Source organism: Scomber japonicus, chromosome 4 (assembly GCF_027409825.1).
Source record: "Scomber japonicus isolate fScoJap1 chromosome 4, fScoJap1.pri, whole genome shotgun sequence".
Lineage (NCBI taxonomy): Eukaryota > Metazoa > Chordata > Actinopteri > Scombriformes > Scombridae > Scomber > Scomber japonicus.
In genome coordinates, this window is record NC_070581.1 from 5,080,014 (window position 1) to 5,098,990 (window position 18,977).

The 18,977-nt window shown below is 39.6% G+C and overlaps 2 protein-coding genes across 2 annotated transcripts; one reads left to right on the plus strand and one right to left on the minus strand.

The window, feature by feature from the left end:
* Nucleotides 1-4,833: 4,833 nt before the first annotated feature.
* On the minus strand, nt 4,834-12,529 carry ccnq (cyclin Q). Its single transcript, XM_053317522.1, has 6 exons — nt 12,435-12,529; nt 12,177-12,338; nt 11,421-11,604; nt 9,228-9,360; nt 8,727-8,945; nt 4,834-6,798 (listed from the first exon to the last, which is right to left on the minus strand). The coding sequence occupies exons 2-6, from the start codon at nt 12,322-12,324 to the stop codon at nt 6,709-6,711; spliced, it is 774 nt and encodes a 257-aa protein (XP_053173497.1). The 5' UTR covers nt 12,325-12,338; nt 12,435-12,529; the 3' UTR covers nt 4,834-6,708.
* Nucleotides 12,530-12,964: 435 nt separating this feature from the next.
* Nucleotides 12,965-18,942, plus strand: cfap126 (cilia and flagella associated protein 126). Its single transcript, XM_053317307.1, has 5 exons — nt 12,965-12,991; nt 13,087-13,149; nt 13,311-13,385; nt 13,718-13,918; nt 18,392-18,942. The coding sequence occupies exons 1-5, from the start codon at nt 12,965-12,967 to the stop codon at nt 18,737-18,739; spliced, it is 714 nt and encodes a 237-aa protein (XP_053173282.1). The 3' UTR covers nt 18,740-18,942.
* The last annotated feature ends 35 nt before the right edge of the window (nt 18,943-18,977 follow it).

Consider the following 18,977-nt stretch of genomic DNA (forward strand, 5'->3'; position numbering starts at 1 on the left):
GGTAACTTATGCTGAACGGCTAACCTGTTCCGGAGCAGGTTATGTTCTGGATAAGAGATCAATGAGTACAAAAGCACCACCTCCTGACCAATCAGCTCTCTTAGAAAATGACCTGCCCGTTCTTAAAAGATCCTGTCAACATTGGTGCGCGGATCGTGAGAGGAGCGCTTAGGAGAGGAAGAGTTTTTAGGGATAGATGCAATTTTTTAATTGGCCAAAATATATATTTAAAAAATAATCATTGAGGCACGTGGGGGATATTATTCTGTAGGTTTGACATCCTGAGATCAAAGTGTCAGGGAGCATAATAACTGTATTTATTTATTGTAATTGTAAAAAATTGACGAAAATATATATTTGTAAAATAATCCTTGTGGCACATGAGGGATATTAGTCTGTATGTTATACAGTTGGTTTGACATCATTCACTCAAATGGTTGAAGCGCATAATAGGTTTGTATTTTGAATGTTGAATATTAAACTAACTTAATGTCTCTATGAAAGGAAGGGCACTGAGGAAGCGCTCTGCCTGAAACGTCTGTGCCGTAATAAAGTGGCATTGTGTGATCAGAGTGCTGTCCGTTTATATTGTCTGATAAATTAATATTGTATGATCTCATGAATTTACACATTAACAGAGTCGGCAATTTTCTGCCAGCATTCCTTCCTGGCTTTTGCTGCAGCAACAGTGTTGCTTTTGGCCTGAATGATGTTTGAATTCTTCATATTGTTGAAGAATAATTGTCTGCTCCTCCATGGTAAAGTAGGCTGCTCTGCAGGGTTTCTGCATGTTTGTGATTGGTCAGACGCTGCAAACACCTCCCCTTTTTGTGAACGCGCAGAGATCCAGATTGGAAAACCCTGGGTTGATTTACCGAGTTGATAACCAGCTTCGTAGTACCGCTTATCCTGGACTGCGAAGATCTGGTTAAGTCAACCCAGGTAACGGAGAGAGATCCTGGATAGGTTAATCCAGCTTCGTAGTACAGGCCTCAGGAGTGTCAACATTCCAAGTGTCACAGGTGTGACATCCCTCTGATAGATGTTGAGATGTTTCACAGGAAGGGGCGAAAACACTGACCTGCTGATGGCCCTACAGTTAAAGTCTGGGCATCACCAAAGTCAGCAGGATTCATCCTCTAATAACCATGAATGTCTGTGCAAAATGTCACAGTAAAATATTAAAGAGCTGTCATTAAAGGCAACAAATGTCTCACCATCAGTGGAAGCTCTGATCAATCTGACACTGTGTAATCAAGAATCTGTATTCGTAAATGGACCAAAAGACAACTTTCTCTGTCAATTAGCAATTTATTGTTATGAGTAGGCATCAGATGTTCCAGATGGTAGATGTCTTTTGGAATTAAACACAATCCAGTTGCCAAGGCTGATATTTACAGCCATTCATACCTGCCTAAAAAATTATTTCAATATAGTAAATTTGTTTTTTCTCTCACATTTCATAGCGCTATCTGGTCAAGATTTCTATTTGTCAAGTACTTTGTTTTACTGCAGAATAGGCTTAGCTGCAAAGCTAATTACATTTCCATCAGCTTCAGCAGTACTTTGTTTATTGCTAATTAGCTAACATTAGCATGCAAACACATTAACTAAGATATATAGAATATAGTTAACATTATACCAGCTAAACATCAGCATGTTAGCAATAGCATTTAGCCTCTGTGCTGAAGTACGGCCTAACAGATTGGACTGGTAGCATGGCAATAGACATCTACTTGTTGAATCCATCTACAGTAACAGATTTTTTCACCATGTGGAGGAAGCAGAAACAAGTTGTTAACGCACATATCCTTTTAAATTGATATGGTGAACTTGTTGCTTCATTTACACATGCAGCACTTGTGGAGCAACATTGTTATTCATTTAGAGTTGTGTTTTTGTGCACCTGGTGTATGTACAGACGGGGTACAAATTAAAGGGAAAACCTGAGTAAATGTGTGTAGAGACATAATGAGTGTAGATGCCTCCACACAGGTGCACTGCATGGTACAATTGAGCAACATTGTTGTGGATGGCAGGAGCTTCTGTCACAAAGACTGCTCAACTGGCTGATGTTTGAATAGGAACAGAAACTCAAGTTAAATCTACATTTAGATATATGGGAAAGAGTCAATAGGATTGGAAATTGTGGTAGACGACTCACAAATGATGACTGTGACGCTTGTGCATTAGTGCGATATATAAGGACAAACAGAAGAGCAACTTTTCCTCAGGTGACTGAAAATGTCAGTACAGGATGTGATCAGACTGTCAGCAAGAACAGTCTGTCCACAATTACATAGAGAGGGATGTTATAATAGAACTTCAGTGCATAAACACCTCGTTACAAAGATGAATACACATTTTAGAGTTCAGTGGTGCAAAAACCACAAGTACTGGTCTACACAGATGTGGAAAAAAAGTGAGTCATCCTTCACCTTATTCTCAAGTGGGCGAAGGCATGTGCGGCGTACAGCAAGAGAACAGAACAGGCCTGAATGCTTGACCGTTACAGTGAGGGGGTCTGGTGGCTCTGTTATGTTGTGGGCATTTTACTGGCATGGTTTGGGTCCACTTGTCACCTTCGAGGGAAGAGTCACTGCAAATCAATACAAAGTTGATCTGAGTGATCGCCTTTATCTTGTGATGAAACATCTCTTTTCCGATGGGAGTGGTCTTTTCCATGATGATAATACCTTTATCCAGGGCATGAGGGGTCACTGAATGGTGTGATGAGTATGAAAATTAACCGATATGTTAGACAGCGCTCTCCACCATCATCATCATCAAAACACCAAATGAGGGAATATCTTTGGAAAAATGGTGTTCATCACTCCAGTATGCCAAGGTGCATTGAAGCTGTTCTGGTGGCATTTGGTGGCCCAACACCATACTAAGACTCTTTATGTTGGTTTTTCTAACTTATAACCTCTTTCACAGCCAAATTTGGGTGTTTCCCTGCATAGCCAAGAACGGAAAATCAATCATTATAGTTGTATAGATAGGGTTACATGTGCTATTTCTGTCTAAATTAACACCTCAGCTGTCTGGGGTTATGTTTAGTTGCCACTTTGTGCAGTAAAATAGTTAATGAATGGTGCTTGACTGCAGAGCTGATGAGCAGGCGGTCTTACCGGTGCAAATAAAGGCCTATTGTATTTTATACTGGACTCCTGTTGTCTGTACTGTTGTGTATAGACTGTATAGACTGATGCTCTGTTGGTTGAGGTTGTTGGACAGGTAATGTTTACTGTTATTGTCTTTACAATAAAGAACGCTTCTTTTTCAGTTCATCTATATTTGTTGTTTTTTTTTCTTCTAACTTTTCATAAGTCAGTTTTTCTTGGGTGGGCACCCAAAATACAATTTCTGCCTACGCAGACGTTTAACGTTTTCAAAGTCAACTTAAAAAAACTAGTCAATATATGTATTCATGTTACCGGTATAAGACAGAGTGCATCTTGAAAGGTTTTGATAGACTTCTGACTGATGGTTTGATGGCCTTGTCTGTCTGCTGGCCCATCCATCTTTTCATCTTCACTGTTTACTTGGACGATGAATCATACAGGCTGCTCTTTTTGCTCCACCCCTCAATACTAAGAGCGTACACACACACACACACACACACACACACACACACACACACACACACACAGAGTTCTTGCTCTCTTAAATCTATTGTCTATGCATTAGGCATTTAAAGTGTTTAGGGGCGCTTGGTTGATGTCTAATAGGTCTGAGGCTGAAGGCTGCAGAGCTTTTATCAGTTCAAGGGCACTCAGCTTCAAGACTGTAGGCCTGATATAACATTAACATCCCAAACTGTCATTTCAATATGAACACACATGCACAGCTGGTTATGTGTGTGTGTGTGACCTTCTGACTTCCCCTCAAGCCCCACAGTAAGGGCTGAAGTGATGTGTAAGCAGATCTGAGGCGTACAGCTGAGAGGAGAGGCAATCAGAAGAAGCCGGAGAGCGTTGAAGTATAATACAAAGATTAGCTCCCCCCTCCTTCACACACATAATATTCCTCCTAAAACTCCTTCTCCTCTTTCACCTCATACCCCCTTCATTCCCCTTTCCTTACCCCTCTCCTCCTTCAACTCTCATTCATCCAAGTCACTCTTTTTCCCCCTCCTCTTCTGACTCCTTCCCTCAGTTCTCCTTCCCATCTGATGGTTAATTCATGGAGTCTGGGCTGAACATGCACCCCTCTCCATTATTAATATAACATTAGGGAGACAGAGGGAGGTGGAGAGAAAGGAAGAAGGGGGAAAAAGGGAGGAGAATGTGAGAGGAAGGGAGAGAAGGAATTAAATAAAAAGGAGAGTGAGCTAGGGGCGGGGAAAAAAGAGGGCATAAGAGATGAGGAGAGGGTAACTGGGGGTGAGTGAAGCAAATGAAGAGAGAAGAAAAGAGCTCAGAGAAAGACCCAGCAGCTACATAAGAGAGGGAAAAAAACATTTGAGTTGGAGGAGAGTGACAGATGAGAATGGAGAGAATGTGTCAGGAAGAGGAATATTGTATGACACGTGCAGCTATTGGGATGCAATGCAGTGTCTCTTGTCCCGTGGAGATAGGCATGAGGAGGAGGAGAGGAAAGAAAAAAAAAAACAGAAAGAGAGACTCAGATGTGTCAGTGTTGATCATGTGACGATCTCTCTCTCTCTCTCGATCGAGACAGGAAGATCTGATTTTATACTTTAATTTTCTTTCTAAAACAAATACAAAAAAGGTAAGGATGGTCAAACACTTGTCACTCTTCTTCTAAAAATATCAAGTTTTAGAAGCTTTGTACAGTAAAAAAAAAGGAATTAAAGCACAGTGGGCAGCCTTTAACAGTATTCACATCGTGTTCACAGTTAAAGTCAGACTTTTTTTTTTTTTTGACGATAAACAGCAGTGATGGCTGAGCGTTCAACACTCATACAGCTGACAGAGTTGCATATCTTTGTCTCTTTTCACTCTTTCCAAAACATTCTCACCTATTAAAAAACATGAGAACAGGTAGTCCTAAAGTAACCCTAACACACACACATTCACACTCCACTCCACAGGCTAACTGTATTATAGAGTCAGGTGACCTCTAGGCTATCTGGGCTTTCCATGCAGCTTTACACTGGTGCATTCACAGATGGGCTAATTGGGAGTTTATCTGCAAGTGAACCGTAGTCTGAAAAGATTAATTTGTGTATATTCTTTATTTGTCTCGTCCTCAACAAATCTCATGAAAAAAACAAAAGCAGCGACGTGTTAGTCCTTCTCAACACTTTCCATTAGTCCATTAGCTCTAGTTCTATGTAAATCTTTTAAAACGGGACATTGTTATATAGTTTAGGATGTAGTTTAATTTTTTTAAAAAGGCTAACTAATTTCCTGAAACAGCTTGGTAATGTATTTTTAACACGTATTACTCAAGCTGAGTAAACTATGTATTTATTGAGGACTATTTTCAGTGGAGGATTTAGTGTGCTGCTGAGTATTTATGGCAGCAGGATGGAGGTTGAGTTAAAAGTGACTGGATAAAATGCAGAACTCATGTTTGTCATAATAAAGGAAGATGGCATCCGGTACAACAGTGTGACTCATTGTGTTTTCAGTAGTTTGTGGACAACAATGAAGCCCTATGGCACAGAGGATTGTTGAACACACTGTACTTGGTTGTAGATCATTGTTGGTTTTGGTCTTTTCATGAGATTTGTTCACCATAAGAAAAAAAAAAATACACCATTATCTTCGGAGTTGACTGATACACAGTCTAAATAAAAGTAATTTAAAACAGATAACACATTTCTTCATCAGCTTGCTCCCTTCACCAACTAATTCATGAAAGGATCTCTGGGAACAGCAGCGACACAAAAAAAAACAAGAGCGACTTAATAAACCAAGAGGCACTCGAGCTGCCAAATATCTCACTGTAATCACTGTGATACATTATCACTTATGATGAAGGGATTTTTAGGCCAATGAAGGCATTCACATTTGGATGTACTTTGGAACAATTTATGTAATAATAGGTAATGTCAAGATGAGCTATGCATCTTAAAGATTTAAGGAGATTTATTAGGAAGGAAATCCACTTTTCCTCTTTATTATGTAGATTTATGCACCAACGTGCTCTGTATTATAATCACACAATCCAGACTTAGTCTTCACTATATATTTATTATATGGTGATATTATCCTACGCTTAAATGTGTTAGGATAGAAAAATAAATATTGAGTTGTGGTCAATATTCCAAGTTTTTTCCCCAAATTTGCTGGAATCTTTGATAGAATTATTCATAACAAGTGTGTGAAATTAAAATGTAATTAAAACATGTTGTGTGTGGAATGTATACAGATTACTGGTGTTGAGGGATTGGATGTGTTGTAGAGAAAGCTGGTTCTCACGTAATACTCCAGAGCACATCAGTTTTCTGCAGAGAGATCAGAGACCAGAGAGTGACAAATGTCTCCTCACGGTGGCCAGAGTTGGTAATGCAGGTGTGCTTTTGTCACAGCTCACGGACTAACTGGGGCGATACAAAGTGTTTGTCTCTCTCTCTCGTGCAGAAACAGGGACACACGGACACAAATGCACCTGGACCCAGACTGCTATATGCACACACACATTCATGTCACGCAGACACACACGTGAAAAACATACATACACAGTAGACAAAACTTGTGTGTCTCCTGTGTGAAGGTCTTGTAGGTGTGTCCTTCAGATACACTTGGCCTCCATGTCGTACAGTTGGAGAAGGTCCGAGATCACAGCGTCGATGTCTGCTTTCGTCACGTCTTCGCACAGCACCTACACACACACACACACACAGAGCACAGATTTCAGCTCCACACATGGCCTCAATAAACAGTGGACATCAAAAGGTTCACACACCGGTTCAAACGACCTAGATTTTATTGCCTTGAGGACTGAAGTGGAAAACCATAACAAATCCTGACTTCTATTTTCCATCTGCATTTGGATATAGTGATTCATAAAGTCTAAGCTCAAACAAAAGAGAGCTCATTAGTAAAAAGGTTTGATAATGGAAAACTGTAATTGCCACAATCCAATTAATAGGAACCACTTCTGCTTTGAAGACTGGCTGAACCTGCACAATGGTTGGCATCATCCTAAAAGCAGGGCAGCTGTGTGTGGCAGGCAACACAGCTACTGTTTTTTTTTTTTTAGGTGTAAATGGAATGAAAACAACAGATTTCTTGTTTTAAAGTACAAAATTACACCAAAAAAACCCTGCTAATTTTGCTGTTTAGACAATTTCTCCTTACTGTCTACTCATAGAAGATCATGTTTTGATTGACACCTGCACTGGCTACTAGGGGCCTGGCTAACTACAGTAGCGAATGACTGGGTTTCCGTGTTGTGCTACTACAGTAACTCACCAAGAGCAGCAGACTGGGAAGGTCTTGTATATTATTGTCTTTTAAAGATAATTTTATACCACTGAAATAATGATAATGTTATACTAATATGAGTCAATAACGGAATTATTGTGACAGGCCTAAGCACATCATGTTGTTTACAAGTGGCTCATGGACTTTAATGCTTCATTGTTGTAATAAATAACTGAGCATAACCACACCCAATTAAAACCCAATATTAGGGACGTTTACATCGACCTAAACGACAATATGGAAATTTTGGATTGAAACTCATTTCTAATACTTTTTAGATGCTTACTATTATGAATGTAAAACCCTATATTACTCTGTTTTTGGTCTTCAAGACCTCCTGATTAAAATAACTATCGATGGAACTTTCTATGTGTTGTGTGGTGCTGGGCAAAATGACATTATCGACTTATCGTACAATAATATAATTATCAACATCATCATGTCTATATATGGACTTATCATATGATACATGGACATGACCTTTGACTTCAACATTGCCACACTTCACATTAGCAGCTAAGAGGCTATTCATATTACATTAGCTAAACAACTAGTGTCCTCCATTCCTCACTGTGTACACTATATCAGTGGTATAAAATTATCTTTTAATGACAATAATATTGTTTATCGTGATTATTTCTGGGACAATATATCGTCCAACAGAAGTAGTTATCATGACATGTCTACAGGTAGTGTACAGTGGGTTTTATCCGCACTTTTACACTGCAAACAACAATGATGAGAGCCGGGAGAGTGAATCAAAACAATGAGCTAAAAAGCACTAAAAAGCTCTACATACATGATGATTGGTTTGATCCATTGCTATTATAACAACATTGATTAGTGCAGCTTTATGAAATGCTTCCCAACCAATCAACATTTAGGTTCATGGTTTAGATCCCTCACTGTACTATGTAGACACTAGCCCAAACTCACTTTTAAGAAGAGGCCATGACCTTTACTCCATCAATGCTGCCAAGTCATCACTCTGCATGAAGCCAGCTGGCGTGTGGATGTGTTTACTTGTTTTAATTAACCCTTTGAGATGTGAGATTAGTATCTGGTGTTCAATGCTAAATTATACAAGGCTGTGGGGACTGACTCAACAGACAAACACAATTTGTGGAAACGAGAGATGCATTTTGTACAGTGACTGTGTGCTGATGATGCTTTAGTGCAAGAATAGGAACATCCGAGTGCATCGGAAGTGCATCTGATACTCTGATACAAATGACTAAAACTAATCAATCCATAACATAAAAACAACACATAGACTCTTTCTCTCCTCAATCTGTAATTATGAACACACACACACACACACACCTGCCACCACTCTTTCTCCCCGACAGGTAACTCCACTCCGTAGCTGTTTAGTGCGAGGTACAGTGTCGCTATGGCGATGTGTTGGGGTGTGTGGCGGATGCACATGGCTCCGTGGTAACAGTCTCTAAGCAACGCCCAGGAAGTCTCAGCAACGGGAGCTCTAGACCACGCATGGCGGTTCACGAGCGATTTCACGGAAGGCAGATAGTGGAGTAAATACTGGAGAGAGAGAAAGAGACAGAAGAATCACTGTATAATTATTATATTTTTGTTGGCATCAAGTAAATTATGTGTGTAACGGTGATCAGCTGTTCTTCTTTTTCTCTGCGAATTTAGAGAAGAAGGAAGGAATGCAGCAGTTTCAGCTACTGAGCACACAAGCACATTGGGACAACCATGACAACATCAGACAGTAACAGAGACAGACAAGGACGCTCAGCGTTAAATAGCGGACACACACACACACACACACACACACTCTAACACACAACAAACGCCTACCTTGTGCGGGTGTTCAAAGGAAACTTGGAAGTTGAGTTGTCGGAGGATGAGGAGCTCACACTGCACCACGCTGTCCCTCACGTCCCAGAACTCCTTGTCACATTCTAGAGGGGCGCTGCCGCTGTTGAAATACCTGAGAGGGAGGAAACAGAAAGAGAAGAGAGAGGGAAGGTGGCATTTGAGGTGACAAGCAAAGAAAACCAGAACATTGCTATTTTGAAAATGTCCTGCAGTGAAAGACTCAAATCCAAAATATTCACCAGTGTTCACTTTGGTCAAAGTCCTCTGCTTTTATCCACCAAACCATGTGCCATTCATGACTTAAAAGTGGACTTGACTCTTGTGTTGTATTGAATGTTTTTGGCTCGATTTGATAGTTAGGGTTTTAAAAATAGGGGTAGGACTAGAAAAGTTCCTCACTTCAGCCCAAACCCTTTTCCAACATTGAATGGTTATTATTTTGTTGTTTATCTGCAGTTCGCTGACTTTTATTTTGCTATTTTAACATGTTGAAATAAGGGTTAGGGTTAGCTAAATTAAACTGACTACCGGTAAACTAAAACTCACACAGTTGACCATTTAGTGCAGGACTCCAGACTGTGACCATTATTTTGAAAGTGTGCCAGTTAAAAATTTGTGGCGGCAGAGTGGCAGGTCTGATAGGAATGAGGGCTGAGGATAGTGAAGAGAAAGAGAGGGAGGGAGAGGATGGGGATGAGTCACAGTGCAGAGAGAGACAGTTTTAAACAGTGACACATTAGTGAGAGCAGAGAAGCAGTTGCGTGGTGTGAGCAACCGCCGGAAGAAGCAGCAGCAGCAGCAGCAGCAGCTTCAACACGAGCTGAAGGAAGCAGCTGCACCGTGACTGCTTCTCCACCGCTGCCTCCTCCGTTTAACTGGCACACTCAGAAAATGGGCACATATTCGACCTCTTTAGTCACAGTCTGCAGCCCTGTGTGCACCAAGACAAAAACAACCACATGTACGACCAAATCATGTGATAGTACGACCAAATGAGGACCAGTAGAAACTGACATCTCTGTTTCTGCTGTGTCGAGTCTGATCCTTTTATTTTGTTAAAAAGTGTCCGGCAATGTTAGATAAGGTTAACAGAGTGCTAGGGTAAATTAGTATGGGACTCCTTTAGGTCCTAACTTATTATTTATTGTTCTTTACTCTTTCTATTGATGGTATTTTTTATTTTTTACTATCCACTTTGCTGCTGCAATGACTTTGGAACTAATAAAGGAATATCTTATCTTATAAGTCTGAAGAATAAGTTCATGATCACTAAGCAAATGGGTAATTATAGAGCTATTTCCCTTGTTTTCTTTTTCTTTTTTTAATTCTCAGTCTCAGTGTTCAGACATCCAGGGTTTGAGCCAGGGTCGTCATCTTTGATTGAATGAAACCAAAAATGGAACTAAAACAGAAACAACTTGCTGATAAAGTGATTGACAGAAATAACCTGCAGTATTATTTTTTCATTTAATAAATAAAGTAAAAAATCAACTGGTTCCAGCTTGTGATTATTAATAATGTGATTTTGTTGTTGCTTTTTTAGTCTTCTATGATAGTAAAATGGAATATATTTGGGGTTAGAACTATTGGTTGGACAAAACTTGAAGTTTGGGAAACTGTATTGGATATCTCTCATTCATTAATTTTCCATAACACTTATCCTATAGGGTCACAGGGAGGCTGAAGTCAGTCCCAGCTGTCATTGTGTGAGAGGCAGGGTACAAGTCCATCACAGGACTGACATATAGTAGACACACGACCATTCACACCCATGGGCAATTTACAGGCATGAAGAGAACATGCAAACTCCACACAGAAACAGTGGGTTCAAACCCAGAACCTTCTAGCTGTGGTTTGAGAGTGCTAACCACTGCGCCACAATGCCACCCACTTATCTTTCATTCAAGAAAATCAAGAAAATAATCTGCAGATGGATCAGTAATGAAAAGAATAGTTAGTTACAGCTGTACATGGATCCGTTTCTTTCAGTTTTGGACTGATCCTCATACAAAACAAGCAAGTTGAAGACATTATCTATTGCAGTAGAAAGGCTTGAGCAGTTTTCAATAATCAGTAATTAGTCTCAGCCTTGTACCTGCTGAATTTTTTTGCTCTCAGCATTAAGATGATGAGTGATGAATGTGTGTATCCACTATTGACTGAGCATTTTACCTGTGGCTCACGTTGATTATGTCACGCGTCCTGAGGTGCTGCTCCTCCACTTTGCCGGCCAGGTACAGACAGCTCATGGCCACCAGGTAGGGTTCATACGCACGGATGCTGACACGCTCAAAGAAATGATGGTACAACACACACGCTGTAGCCACGGGAACCGAGCGCATTTCCAGCTTCACTCCTGAAGAGGAGCAGTAAAATACTCTTTAAAATACAGTTTGGTGTGATCAAAAATCTTTTTTGATAGGTTCATTCACACACTGACTGTCAACTACTGCAGGTCTATAGCATTTATTTTGTGTGTTTGAACAGAGCCTGATAATCACACTAGGTTTCCATTGTATTTTGCTTCATTATTCATTTGAATCAATGTAATTCAGAGTTCTGGTGCTTGGGTAGATTTATATGATTAATGTAACAAAACAAGGAAATATGCAATAAAATGTACAATAGTGAACATCGATACTGTAGGAGAAAATGCTGAAGCTGATTTAAAAGTTGATTAAGTGGTGCTTGGTGTATTGAATGTGTTTTTTTAAGCATGCACACATTAAATTGACCATGTAGCCTATGTGTTCCCTGGCTACAAAATTAAGAGGGACAATTCAGGACAATGTCTCATTAGTATTGCACCATATATCTCATTATTATGTAACCTATTTTAGCCTGGAGCTTAAAAATACTATGATAACAATTCAAATTCACTTTAGTCATGTGCTTCCAAACATAGAGCCTGCTGGGGAGGTTGCTTACCTGTCTCCATAATGAAGCGACACACGCGAAAGTGTGTTTTGGTGTCCCGGGCATGGTCAGACTCTGCACCGTCACATGAGGCTCTCCTGCCCGGCGGACACGGAGGTCCATCCTGGTTGTGAGAGAAACGAGAGGACGGACCCTCCATGGCTCATGGAGCGTCTAACCTCAAACAACAAGTCAACTAACGTTAGCTAGGTCAGTGAAATGGTTCAGAATGAGAATTAACGTTAAATGTGTAATTGGCTGTAAACTCACCTCGCCCTGAGCTGCAGAATTGATGTATGTTCTTAATTAGAAACACAAACAGAATGCTTAAATTACGAAGACATGTTAACCCGCTTCTGTGTCTGGAAGGGTGCTAGCTACCGGAAGAAAATAGATCAACTTCCGGTCAAAGATTCCAAAATAAAACACATGGTTAAATCTATGGGTTAAATAATATGATGTACTTTAAGAAGAGAGGCTGCAATGATATTCTTTTTAGCTATGTTCTTCTTTATCTAAATTAATCCGTCTTAACAACTTCCGGTTATATCTTCCAAAAATAAATGTGTTATTCGAGGACAGGTATAGGTATTTAGTATCTACAAATAGTCCACAAACTAAATCCAGTTTGTCGAGGATTTTTTCTTGCGCGCAGTTAGTGCTGTCATAAAAGCATAGATGTATTAAAAAAGCTCTTATAATACATATATGCATACAAGTTTGTAAAGGGATAAGTCGTTTGATTGTATTGCTAAGCAACGAGTCAACAAAAACTAATGCAGCACTAGTCGGATGCAGAAATGTCGTCCAGTTACTCTGCAAACCAGGTAAATATCTGAGTTGTGACTGAGTGATAAAACTAGTAGAAATATGTTGATGTTGTGTTTGTAGTGATATATTGTGACACACTGTCCATCGTCAGTTTGACAGTGCCTACAAGCCGCAGCGGCTGCAGAACTGGTGTGAGACCAAGCCCTTCAAACAGGTATCAGCTCTTCTGTACTGTTATATTATATATGTTGTGTTTTACAGTGTCTGATGCTTCCTAAAGTACCATTGTCTGAAAATGTGATAAGTGACATTTGTTCAGCTCATTGTGTGTGTGTGTGTGTGTGTGTGTGTGTGTGTGTGTGTGTGTGTGTGCAGAGACCCACTGCACAGGAGGGTCACACCACCTTCATTGCTGATGATAGAGGACATCTGCTCCAAGGAGTGGTTAAGGTGAGAGCACATTAAAAGGATAGAAATGTCTTGTCATTGTTAAAAACAACATGGCAGTGCAATAAACAAGAACACAGACAAAGTTAAATAAAAATACATTCATGCCTAACTGAGACAAATAAATGGAATAAAATTGAATAGGATACAGTGCAAATCAGATATCACAAGTGCAGTAGTGAGTATAATGCAATCAATTAGTCAGTTACAGTATGGAGTGATGGATGTTACAGCCAGTCACATTAAAACCTATTTTCTTTTCTGTCTCCATTAAAAACGGCCTGAAAATTCTCCCTCTCCTTGTGTGTGTGTGTGTGTGTGTGATTATGTTACAGAGGGGCAGTGCATGGCCAGATTTTAAAGGGACATGGGATCTACCTGTTCGTATCCCAGCTCACCGCATAAACCCCACAGGCCGCTCTGTGGAGGGTCTCAATAGGCTGAAGTCGTGGGGGTTTGACACATCAAACAATGGCCAGTTTCAGCCACACAGAGGCAGCAAAAACACAGATGAGCTTCAGGATGCTGCCAAACAGGTTGGGCCCACAGTCTACGAACACATTTTTATGATTAAAATTAAGTGCTTCAGAGTAATCACAGACCTAGTTTTACTTTTCACAGTTATTGACTTTCCAGATTCAAAACAGAGCTGAAGAGAAAATCAAAGATATGTATAAGAAATGAGAAAGACATTTGCTTGACTATGTACTTAAAGCTTAAATGGAATGAGAATAACCTGCAGAGATTTAAGCAAACACTCCAACTATCTTTACTCAAAGTGTGTGTGTACTTACTTAAAGCAACACACTCGTTTTAATAGTTTATTTCATTAAGTGTATGCTTAAATCTTCAAACCATAGCAATAATGTTATTTTTAACAATTAAAACAGTACAATTAACACAGATGAGTTGTGCGCTGGTGGAAATCAGTCCATCATAATGTGAAGCTTAGTTGTGGGGATCAGAGGGACCACTCAGACATTTGATCTGAAGATGGGGAAGTTGGAGGGTTGATTGATTGAGCAGCTTTTAGGTGGGGCTGGTCACGTCGATAGCATCTATGAGACGGATCACAAACAGGAATAGAGCCATTTTATCTAATGCTCTGAATGAAACATTGATGCTATAATTAGATATATGAAAATCGAAGAAATCTATAACCTTAATGTGACTTTTAATGTTGTTTAATGTAGTGCTTGTGTTCACGATAGGAAAATTACTGAAAAATATTACATTTGTTTTGAGTCTTAAATCATGATGGAATTTTCCGATGTTTCGAAATCGTATTTTAGAGGAAAGTTGACTAAGGATCAGTATGTGATGCCATAGAAAAGCTTTTCAAATTAGAAATTCAATTGTGTAGCTCATGTGTTCAAACCTGGAGGGAGGCACGCTTCACTGCACAAGACTATAACCACACTTTTTCCTGGCACATCACAGCCTGACAGTTTTGAGGAGCAGAGGAGAAGCAAAACATAATCGATTTCAAGGAATTGTTGAATTTCTAAGTAATTCGAGCTACTTTAGGTCAGGGTTGTGTGTCCCTGTAGAGAGCCAGTGAAGTTAGCAAAGCTCTCCATATTGCCTCAGAAAATTAATAACAATAAAAGATCTCTCTGATTTCTAATCACTCACACTGCATGGAATGGCTATGCTTTCTAAAGTGCTCTAGTTTACTATTCAAGTTAGTGTATTATGCTGGATATATATTCTACAATTCTACAAATCTTCAGTTTTATAAAGAAAACTGAAGACTATAGAACTCATCAAGTTAAGGTCATATAAATCAGTCACACAGGTATATTTGTCATTTGAAAATGATCATTTGATTCAATGTGCACCTAATATTTTAGTTGAGGGCAAACTTTGATAGCATAATGTCAAGTCTAAGGATTAAAGGGTGGGCTCACAATTTTCCAAGTCCGTCTTTAAACAGGAGTTCAAATTAACAGTGAAACCTGTTTTTCTTGCTGTAATCATTCCTCTTGTTCATACCAATGATTTAAAGATGCTTTCATAATGCACTTACAGTGGAAGTGATGAAAGACTTCCTGTTATTAAACTCAGAAAAAACTGAAGTTATTGTGCTTGGACCTAAACACCTTAGAAATTCATTATCAAAGACATAACTACTCTGGATGGCATTACTTTGGCCTCCAGCACCACTGTAAGGAACCTAGGAGTTATATTTGATCAGGATCTGTCCTTTAATTCCCACATAAAACACATTTCAAGGACCATGTTTTTAGTCCATGCAATTTGTTACTTCTAGTCTGGACTACTGTAATTCATTATTATCAGGCTGTCCTAACAAGTCTCTAAAGACTCTCCAGCTGGTCAAGAATGCAGCTGCTCATGTTCTGACAAAAACTAGAAAGAGTGATCATATTACTCCCATCTTGGCTTCACTGCATTGGCTTCCCGTAAAATTCAGAATAGAATTCAAAATCCTTCTCCTCACTTTCAAAGCTCTTAATGGTCAGGCTCCATCATATCTTAAAGAACTGATAGTACCTTATGTACCTACTAGGACACTGCGCTCCCAGCATGCAGGCCTACTTGTGGTTCCTAGTATCTCTAAAAGTAGAACAGGAGGCAGAGCCTTCAGCTATCAGGCTCCTCTCCTGTGGAACCGTCTTCCAGATTTGGTCCGGGGGGCAGACACCCTCCCTACATTTAAGAGTAGGCTTAAAACTTTCCTTTTTGATAAAGCTTATAGTTAGGGCTCCTAGAGCTCTTAAGTTATGCTGCTATAGACTTAGACTGCCGGGGGACTTCCATGATGCACTGAGTTCCTCTCTCCTCCTCCCTCTCTTTCTCTATCCATCCATCTATATCCATTAACATTCATGTTCTATTAATGCATTCAATAACCTGAACTTCTTCCCCGGAGTTGTCTGTGCTTTCTGGTCTCACAGGTAATAGACGTCCGGATGACAGATTCCAGTCCCGGACCTTCTAGCTTCATTGTTGATTTTCATTGTGCTTCTCTCCTCTATCCTTCCTTTCTCTCCTCTCAACCCCAACCGGTCGAGGCAGATGGCTGCCCACTCTGAGTCTGGTTCTGAGGTTTCTTCCTGTTAAAAGGGAGTTTTTTCTTGCCACTGTTGCTCATGTGGGAATGTTGGGTCTCTTTAAAGTTAAAACCTGAAGAGTTGGGTTTAGAACCTGCTCTATGTGTAAAGTGCCTTGAGATAACTTTATTGTGATTTGGCGCTATACAAATAAAGATTGATTGATTGATGAAAGACATAATCCACAGTCCTCCTTCTATGTCAACATGTATTTAAAAGTTGATCTGACGCTAATATGAAGCTTCAGTCATCCAAATGAGTCACATCAAGTCTTCTATGTTTCAACGTTACATTGTTTTTAGTGCCAAAATCCCTCTTTTTGTTACTATACTTCCACTACAGCTCAACACGGAAACACAAAGAGGGAATTTGATGCTAAAAAGACTGTAAATGTGTCAGATATCACTTGTTATGATAGAAGCTGATCATCTACTTTTAAATGACTGTGTGGACAGACTGTGGATTTAGTCTTCCATCACTTCCATTGAAAGCACATTTGAAGGAGATCTTTTAATAGTCAGTATGAACAAAAGGAATGATTACAGCCAGGAAAACCTATTTACTCTTCATATGGTCCTTGTATATGGGTCATATGGACCTTACTGTTTAAGACAGAGAAATTAGTTCTCAATACAACTTATGAAAGAACAGATAATCCATTCTTAAATATGAAATTTCAAATTCATTAGCAAAGAAATGCACTAACTCATTGACACTGGTTTTGCTGGTAGCCTACAGTTTTACTTGTTCTGGTGTGATTAGTAGCTAATAGCCGCTAATGTTAGCAACCTTTCTTTTTCTAGATATTGCTGTGTAACTGCCACATGTAAAGTTTAAAGTTCTTATCATCATTTTTTTCCTATAGTCTTACATGGTCCGGTATGGCTTATTTTGGCTAATGTGAGCTAACTTTAAATACAGCTGTATAACCAGCATTACTAAATCAGTTTGTTGACTTCATGACTCTTGTCAGTGGCGGTTTTTGCTATGGGCAATGTCCTGACTGACCTGTGATGATTATGATCCCAGGCCACACAACACAAACTGCTGCTTCCAAATAAATTAAATAATAAAAAATTAAAAAATTAATAAAGACCCGTTATAGCTACATGTAAATTATTGGGTTATATGAAAATGCAATAAATAAATAAATAACTTTACACCTGCACTTTCATGTGGTCAAGCACTTCCTGATAGCAATCTAATCACCTAGAAAACATTTTAATGCCAGTTGTAAAAAGGGTGAAAGTCTCTCAGATTACGTTAATTATTAGTATTTTTCATTTATTTATTTTATTTTATTAATTTGTATGATGACGGATGTGTGTAATTTACTTTGGTGTTTACATACTATATTTTATTATTTATTTATTGATCCTTACTTATTTTATGTGTTATGAAGGATTTGTAGGGAGGGGTGCCGATAGTCAGTCCGCCCGGGGCGCAAAACTAGCCAGGACCGCCTCTGACTCTTGTGCTACCTTTAGAAAATATGTTTCAGCCTTTAGCATTAGCTTGTATTTATCATCTGAAGCCCCAGTAGACGCTGTTAATGTCATGGTCAGAGGGTCAAGTGCTCTGTTATCATTTCTAATTTTGGACTGGCTGCCAAACCTAAACTGTGCTGTCTTATCTAATTGGGCCTGTCAGAGGGCGGACACCAAGTAAAACCCATGAGAGTAGTGTGCTGCAGATAAAAAACAACTTGATGTCAACACTGTGTTACCAATGGTCATTTAGCTAATGGCCATACAAAACCAAGTAAGGCTGAAGCAGTAACATCTGGGTTTAATAAAGTGGTGATTTATTGCTTATGAATTTTTACACTGCATGGGAAGAGTGTTTTTTTTTTCTTCTTTTCAATCTTGCTCTAAATCTGCCCCTGTGTCACTTAAGATGGACTAAGTGGCTGCTGTCTGTTCTCATTTGTTTCAGATCAATGGGGATGAACAGCAGAATGGCGCTGCCCCGTCCTCTGCTCGCACATCTGTAGCTCAAACCCGCCCAGCATCTCAGACCCGGCCCATTACTGGAGGCAAGAGATCTGCCAGCCAGAACCAAGACTCCAAGGCAGCGGTGTTTGGATCTGACGCTCAGCCTGCCGAGGATAAACAAGCCATTCAGGATTCAGAAGTGAAAGCAGCTTTGAGGCCTGCTACTAGACAGGGGACAAGCAGCAGGCCCGATACTGGCAAAGGGAAACTAGTGAGCAATGTTTCATCAGTGAGCCAAGGAGGACCATCATCCTCAAAGCAGAGACAGAGAGATGTACAGCTAGACTAGTATTTTATTCTCTTAGTGGATGAGAGAATACCTTATAAATAAAATAAATCTGCTTAAACTGTTAAGCTTTTGTCATCACGGGAAGAAAATTTTGTTATGGATGTTTGCCTCATGACGATTACTTGACTGGAAGGTTTTGTTTTTTTGTTAATCCACATTGTCACTGTCCACACACCCACATACTGCATACCCCCTCCTCTCTCTCCTACTTCTGTTGTGGTTACTAGTTATTAGCTAT